The sequence below is a fragment of the Pteropus vampyrus genome, unplaced genomic scaffold (assembly GCF_000151845.1).
Source record: "Pteropus vampyrus isolate Shadow unplaced genomic scaffold, Pvam_2.0 Scaffold158, whole genome shotgun sequence".
NCBI lineage: Eukaryota > Metazoa > Chordata > Mammalia > Chiroptera > Pteropodidae > Pteropus > Pteropus vampyrus.
The window spans coordinates 1,496,143-1,503,569 of record NW_011888939.1 but is presented as its reverse complement, the minus strand read 5'-3'; the positions used below and the strand labels follow the sequence as shown (position 1 = coordinate 1,503,569).

At 56.3% G+C, this 7,427-nt stretch overlaps 1 protein-coding gene across 1 annotated transcript in view; it reads left to right on the top strand.

Annotated features, from left to right (window-relative positions):
* The first annotated feature begins 1,195 nt into the window (after positions 1-1,195).
* Positions 1,196-7,427, top strand: part of PRRC2B (proline rich coiled-coil 2B) — a 61,558-nt gene continuing 55,326 nt past the window's right edge. The window contains 3 exon segments of the mRNA XM_023536559.1: positions 1,196-1,365; positions 2,188-2,365; positions 5,198-5,300. Coding sequence (XP_023392327.1) covers positions 1,251-1,365; positions 2,188-2,365; positions 5,198-5,300 — 396 coding nt within the window. The 5' untranslated portion in view covers positions 1,196-1,250.

Sequence of the window (7,427 nt, the reverse complement as noted above, 5' to 3'; positions counted from 1 at the left end):
CGTGGCTCCGGGCACACCTGCGTGCAGCGGTGTGAATCAGCGTCTCCCGGCTCACATTTTTTGGGCCCCAGTTTGTAACTGTTCTTTGTTCCCTGTGCTCTATAGTCTAGGATCATAATAAACAGTTTTAACTTAAAATCATCTTTGGGGCACCAGATGCTTCCCCAGCACACCGGTTGTGTTCTTTCTGGCCTGTGGGCTTCAGAACAGGCTGAGACCGCAGACCTTACCGCTGCGGCTCCTGCCTGTTTCATTAGTCGGTGGGCGTTTTCACGGTTATCTCCACTTGGTCATTAAAGACATCAATATGCCGAACTCGGTGCTTTAGCTTTCCTTCCCACACGTGAGTTCCAGTGGGGAACAGTGGTCACTTACGCAAGTGTTTACTTCACGATCAAGGTTAGAACCTGTAGCTGAGGTTGAGAGTGGAATAAACAGCGCCGAACGCCGGGTCCTCGGTCCTGGTGCGGAGCACGCACGCTCTCTTGGCGGGCACTCACTGCATCCGTGAGAGAGTCAGTGAGTGAGCAGGAGGGCTGATGAGGACAGCGGTGATGGACGTGTGGACGCCTGGAGGAAATCAGCGGCAGAAGCTTCTTTCCTGGTCTTTGAGACTTTCTCTAAGTGGAAGAGGCAGGTACAGCTGGTACCTGCGGGCTCTGCACTCCCTGGGGAGCGCTTGCTCTCAGCTTCTCACCTCCCCGCCGTCACCATCACCGCCACCATCACCGCCACCGGCCGCACCTGGGAGAGCGGGGCTCATGTGCTCAGCACGTCTCTTCTCTCTGGACGCTGGTTCTTTGTACTGAGAAGGACACGTGCCCTGCTGTCCGGACATGTAACTCCTGTAGTTTGGGTGTTACATGGAGGTGCCCTGAGTGATGAGCGTTTATTTTTCCATCTTGAAGAGAGGTCATTGACTCGGAGAGAGGACTCGGTGTGCGCAAGTTCACATTTCAGTTAGAGCAGCAGGCTGCGGCCGGTTCAGACAGTTCTGAACGTGGAGTGGGGGCTGGCATCAGCAGGTCTGCAGACCGCTCCTTAAATGTGAGTGAAACCACCCGTGTGTGGTCCTAGGGACGGACAGTCCAAAGCTTTCTTCAGATCTCCGAGGAGATCCGGGATCCCCGCAGGATCTAATTCATAGACCAGAGGTTCTTGTGGAGTGACACACTCTTTTTGTCCCATTCTAAAGGCAGATCGGGAGCGGTGCCGAGAAAAATTTCCTTACTAGATGACATTTCATCGCAATGTCCGATCGTTTGGGGCAAATAACCAAGGGCAAGGATGGGAAAAGCAAGTACTCGACTCTCAGCCTGTTTGATAAGTATAAAGGAAAGTCAGTAGACGCGATCAGATCCTCAGGTAAGAGCCTGGTCAGAGGCCAGCCCTCCACTTTGCCCTTGTGAGAAACTCCACATCAAGGACCCCGAGACCCAAAGTCCCCTGTCGGGGCGGGCAGGTGTGATCCCTGCAGATCAGTCTGGGCAGGTAGTGGTCACCAGTAGATCTGGGAGGCCGAATCCCCTCTGCTCCTGCTTGTCTGATTTCAGAGCCTATAATATTCTGACTCTGCTGCAGTGGGGCTCCCCCCCCCCCCGTTTTATCTCACTGAAGCCATGGGTATTTTTAGCCCAATAGTGAGACTGGAGCTTAATTTGCGTTAGAGTTACCAGGTTTAGATTTCGTGGCTCCAGCATTCTGGAACTTGGTGGGAAAGTTCCTGCTGATGCTATCTGCACCCCTTGGGGGTTTTGTGAGTTGTGGGGCCCCGCTCAGGCCTGACCTGGGCCTGGGCAGAGGTGTCCTTCAGTCCTGCTGTAATGTGGCCAGAGCATCTCAGTCGCCAGAGAAATAGTGACCGTGTGGGACGGAGGTGCCCGGGCCTGGCTCCTCACCCATGTCATAAACTCCCTCAGCCTTCCCCTGCCCCGTAGCAAAAGGGGAGCCTCTGCAGGGACCCGGCAGCTCCTGCGTCTCGCAGGCCTTGGCGAAGGGCTCGGAAAGGGACTGAAGTGACTCCCAGACACTGCTCGCTTGTTTCCGCAGAGGGGGCTGACCCTGGCTTTCGCTCTCTGTTGCCTTTGTCGCCCTCAGTCAGTTTGAAAACGCAGCTGCATGGCCCTGGCCTCTTCCCTTCTGTAACTTTCCCGTGTGCCGTCTGTTTCCACCCCTCTCTTCCTGCAGTTATTCCTAGACATGGCTTACAGAGTCTCGGGAAAGTTGCCACAGCCCGGCGCATGCCACCGCCTGCAAACCTGCCAAGCTTGAAGTCTGAAAACAAAGGAAACGACCCCAACATCGTTATAGTACCCAAGGACGGGACGGGATGGGCAAACAAGCAGGACCAGCAAGACCCAAAGAGGTGTGAGCGGGGGCAGGGGGCGCAGGTAGGGGGCGCGGGCCGGGGCTCTTCATGTCGCTTGGCTCCCTTCCGGTCTGCGGAGGGCGCTGTGGGCCTCCCAGCCGCAGAGCTGGAGGACGGGGAGATGCCGAAGGAAGCCGCTTCGACCCCGACTCATGCTGCCCAGTTGTTTCTCGCTCGTGCCTTCATTTTTCCTGGCTCTTGGAGCTGATGCAGGGCTACCTGTGCCAGGTACCAGCATCCCTAGGAAAGGCCTCCTCACCCCAGAGGAGTCACTCAGAGCCAATTCCTTAAGAGCCACTGTGGACAGGGCTGGTGCTCTGGTGGAGTCCTGTGCTGGGCTCAGCTTGAGCAGGTGGCCTCCCGGCTGTGGGGCCAGCAGCTTCCCATACAGAGTCCAGCCCCAGGTACCCCAGGTGCCCCAGGTGGACCCAGTCACGAGGGAGAGCGGCCGAGCATCCTCGTCACCCAGGGTCAGTGCGCAGCCCCTGAACGCTCTCCCTGCTGCCCGCACGGCACCTGAGGCGGCCTTCGGAAGCCCAGGGTCTGGCTCAGAGCTCGTACAGAAGCAGGAGCTTCGGGCTGCTGCGTGCTGGGGCTGGCAGCACGAGGCCCGGCCCGTTCCACCTCTGCCCGGGGCTCCGCTGAGGCCGTTCCCAGACGCCGGAGCCTCCATCTTCCTCCCTCCACTGCGAGTCCTCTGCCTGGGTTCCGGCCAGTGACGAGGCTGCCCAGGAAAGAGGATTTGGGGTTTGTGCTGGGAGAGCTGAGGAGGGCCAGGCCCTTGCAAAGGTTGGCGGGCGGGATCCTGCTGGAGTTTGCTTATTCGAGAACGAAAGCGACACGGCCCCATCTCGGGCGCCTTCCTGCCCTGCGTCTCGCCTGATCTGGCTGATGACGCTGAGATCCAGAACGTAGCCGCCAGCCACTGTCCTCCTCTCTCACGAAGTGTCCGCAGGGTCTCGTGCAAAACTTCCCTGCGGTTACTGCAGGCAGGGTGCAGAGAGGGAGCAGACAGCTCAGTCAGGGGACCGTAAGGTAGTAGTAACGGACACAGGGTCCGCAGAGCCACTTAAATTTTTTTCCTGACAGATTGCTTAGGGCTCATACTGGCCGATGGTATGGCGTGACTGTTAGAATGGGCAGGCGTGTGTGTGGTGTCCAGCCAGGCCATTCTTTTAGTAGCTTTACGGAACCTGGAGAATCGTCTGGCTTCGGAGCGTCAGGGTCCTGTGAAGTGAGAACGATACCTGGCTCCAGGGCTGGGCCCAGGAGAGAGGTGAGATGCCGCAAGCCAGGTGGCGGGGGTGTGTGGCAGACGCCAGCTGTTGCTGTCACCGTTCCGGTCACGGTGGCACTGGCTGTGACGAGGTGGATGTCATACACGTCAGTGTGGCGGTGACATGCCTGTGCTGCTGGATGCTCTAGAGTGAGGACACAGTGCTGCTCCCTCCCCGTGTCCGTCCGCAGCAGCGCTGGGACAGTGTCAGGCAGCGTTCACTGCTGCACGGCGCTGCTCGTCTGCCAGGGCGAGGTCAGGAGTGAGCGCTGGAGCGGGCAGCAGACTCCGGCCCTGGTTCTCTGCTGCCCCCGGCCACCCCGCTTGGGGTATCGAAGAAGTGGCGGTCGGGGGAGGGGGCGCTGATTGCGTAGAGAACACGGGACTGTGCAGAAGCTCCTGTTTTGGATAGGTGACGTGAGAGGGGTCAGCGACCTTCCTTTTGTAGCTTCGTGACTGGCGATGAGGTACTTGGGTTAAGTAGACCTTGGAAGAGTGCGTACAGGTAGGGTCGGCTTTGGCTTCAGCTTACAGATGAGCCGCTGGCCGCGGGCAGTCTGTCCCAGTGGGCGGTTGCCCTCCTCGAATCAGAAGGTTGGCTGGCAAGAGTGACAGGAAGGCTGCCCAGTCAGCAGAATCCTGGAGGATCTTTCTCGTTACTCTTGAAAGATGGCCTGTGGCCTGTAAACGGACGACATGGCCTTATTTAGAGGGCAGTTTGGCCGTGTCTTTCAAACTTCAGAACATCTTTTTACCCAACAGTTCCATTTCTAAGAACGTACACTACTGAATTACTTACACAAAAGTGTGCAAAGATACGTATACAAAAACGTTCATTGCAGTTTTATTCTGTAATAGAAAAAAGTTGGAGATGGGTAAATTGTGGCCTATCCAGTCGTACCGTCTCATTAAAAGAAAGAGGTCCACATGTGTTGTCACGAAAAGATGTTAGGTACGTTAGGTAAAAAATGAGTTTTGGAATCGTCTGTATGGTGTTATCCCACTTATGTTAAAAAATACTATATTATGTAGAGAAAAATCTGCTGAGTTTCTCTCTGGAGGATGAGATCGTGACGAATTCTGTTATATATATTTACAAACTTATTTTTACTGTGAACACATATTTCTCTTACAAGCCAAGGGAAGGTAAAAAAAAAAAAAAATCAAAAACATCTGCTCGCACGTCAGAGCAGTCGGTCCCCTGGAGCGCTGTGAGTCCTTGGTCGGGAGGAGGGCCCAGCGCCCGTTTCCTGCAGTGACTCAGTTTCTCCACTGGCAAGTCCGCCATCACTCATTGTTCACAAAGAGCTTTCAGCTTTTGCAGACAGGAGGCTCGACGAGAAGGCAGGATGTTCTGCCCCGTAGACCTCAGGCATCGTTCCGTTTGTCATTCGCCTTCGCCAGCGTAAGCGTCCGCCGGGGAGCACTGTACCTGTGGGCCAGAGGAGGTCTCGCCGCAGCGGCGGCTCTTGAAAATGCCGAGGGACCTCGTCAGCACGGCCTGTCCGTCTCTGACTGTCTCTGGCCCTCACTCGTGCGCTGTGTTTGCCCAGTTCCAGTGTGACGGCCTCTCAGCCGCCGGAGTCGCTGCCGCAGCTGGCTTTGCAGAAATCTGTCTCCAATGTACAGAAGCCGACGCCGTCAACCAGTCAGGAGGTAGGTGCTGGGGACCCCGTCCTGGCCGCTGCTCAGGGGTTGGCCCCGGATGCCCCTGTCATTGGGGGCGGGTAAGCGTTTTCAGACTTGTCACCGTAGAGGGTGGCTTTGCATGATTTGCCGGCACCCGAGGCAGACTGATGAGTGACTTTAGAAAACGAGCACAGGAAGTCGTCGCGGTCACTGACGTGGTCATTTAATCTGCGGCTTCTGCAGAGAGACCCCAGAGAGTAATCGAGAAAAAAGAAAAAAAAAAAGTCAAGCAAGCTCCTTTACCGTTAAACTTCTCGGCATCGTGACGTGCTGACGTGTGCTATGAAATTCTAAGAAGAGCACAGAGAGGACAGTGGGCCCCACGTTGATTTGTCCCGGGAAACCTTTCTTAACAATGTCTCCAGGGACCAGTAGTGGCTCAGAACACACTGTGGGAAACATCCAGCTATCACCCTTTACTTGTTGATGCATTTAAAATGTTTTTCAACACAGAAAGTCACGATTTAACTAAGCAAGAGCTCATTTTATACTCAGTCCCTTGCGTCTGTCTGTGGGTTACAGAGACCATCAGGAGGTCATATTAGCTGCAAGCAGTAAACCTAGGTGAGAAGTCGAAGCTTATAGAAGATCAAAAGAAAATCTAGACTCAGGTACTTAGCTCTTCCCAGCTCTCTTGAAGAGAACTTGAACTGACGTGTTTTACTTTTGTTTTGGGGCCTGGGCAGGAGGCAGTATGAGACGTCACTCCCCCATCTGCGGGGGAAATTCATAGATTTGCTGGCAGGATATTCCTCCCCTACCCAACACTGCACTGTGCTTTCGGAATTAAAGAAAAATTTTAAAAATCGTGTTCACGTGAGACTCCATATTCATTGGCCTGAATCCACGCGGGTCTGTTGTCCAGTCAGAGTGTGTAGGGTTGAGTTTGTATGTTTCTCTGAATTCGAATCTGCGATTGTAGAGCCGCAGGTTTTGGTCCTGGCCGTACGGCAGACTTGCCTGGGGAGCTCGTTGAGGTCTGTGTGCCTGGACCCCCCAACCGGAGGATCTGGGCCCGGGCGGGCATCCGTCGGAGCTGCTGAGGGAAACTTGTAGGAGCCCCGTCCTGGAGTAGCCCAGCTCTTCTCAGCTGGTGTCTGGTTTTCTCTCGCCGGCAGAGGTGGTAGGAGGAGACCCCAGCACCTTCAGTTTCTGCAGCCTCCCCCTGAGGGCTTACAGCAGTCCTACTCTTGGGACGGAGTTTGCCACAAAACCAGTCACCGCTGCTTTGCCCTGTGGGCATTCGCTTCCAGTTTAGTGCCTTTGATGGGCGAGGGCAGAGGTGTCACTCCCGTGGCCACAGACGGCAGGTGGGAGGCTACAGCTTGGCCCCGGGGCCCCTCTGGTTCCTGCTGGGTCTGGGGGTGTGCCCCTCCCTGAGGGACTGTCCAACCCCAGCTGCCTGCCCCGAGAGGTGATCTTTTGGCGGAGACCCGTGGGCATTGCCGGCCACCTGTCAGGTCTTCAGGGCCACCCCCGACGAGCAACCCCCGAGTAGACTGAAGACGAGGGACGGTGGCCGCCTTGTGTGTGCGTGTGGTGGCAGGGGGCGGACTGGAGAGGAGGAGTGCCCGGGGAAGGGTAATCATTTCGTCAGGCATCTAACCCAGCAGGTGACGAAACGGCTGCACCAGCTCCGTTTCCACGTTCTCACCACGTTCTCAGTGGGGAGGGGGAGGCTACCGTGTCGAATGTCGTCGAAACACAGATGACTTAGTGGTCGGGGACCCGACAGGGTGGGGACACGTCCTGGTCCTGCCTCCCTAGCTGGGTGTCCAAGTCAAGTTGCTCCTTCTGAACGATGTCGGCGTGTGACCAGAACCTTCCCGGAGTGTGGGAGGGTTTGGTTGGGCAGGGTGTGCCTGGTGTAATGCTCAGCCCTCGTGAGCTTTGGGCAGAGGTTCGCTGGTGGGACTGAGCCCGAGCCAGGTGAGTCCAGGTGGGAGGAGGAGGAAGGCCTCTCGCTAGGGCCTGGACCTCGTAGAGTGACAGTAATTATGGAAGGGGGACAGTGGCCCATCCAGCAACAGATCACGTTATGGAAGGGGGACAGTGGCTCATCCAGCGACAGATCACGTCATGGAAGGGGGACAG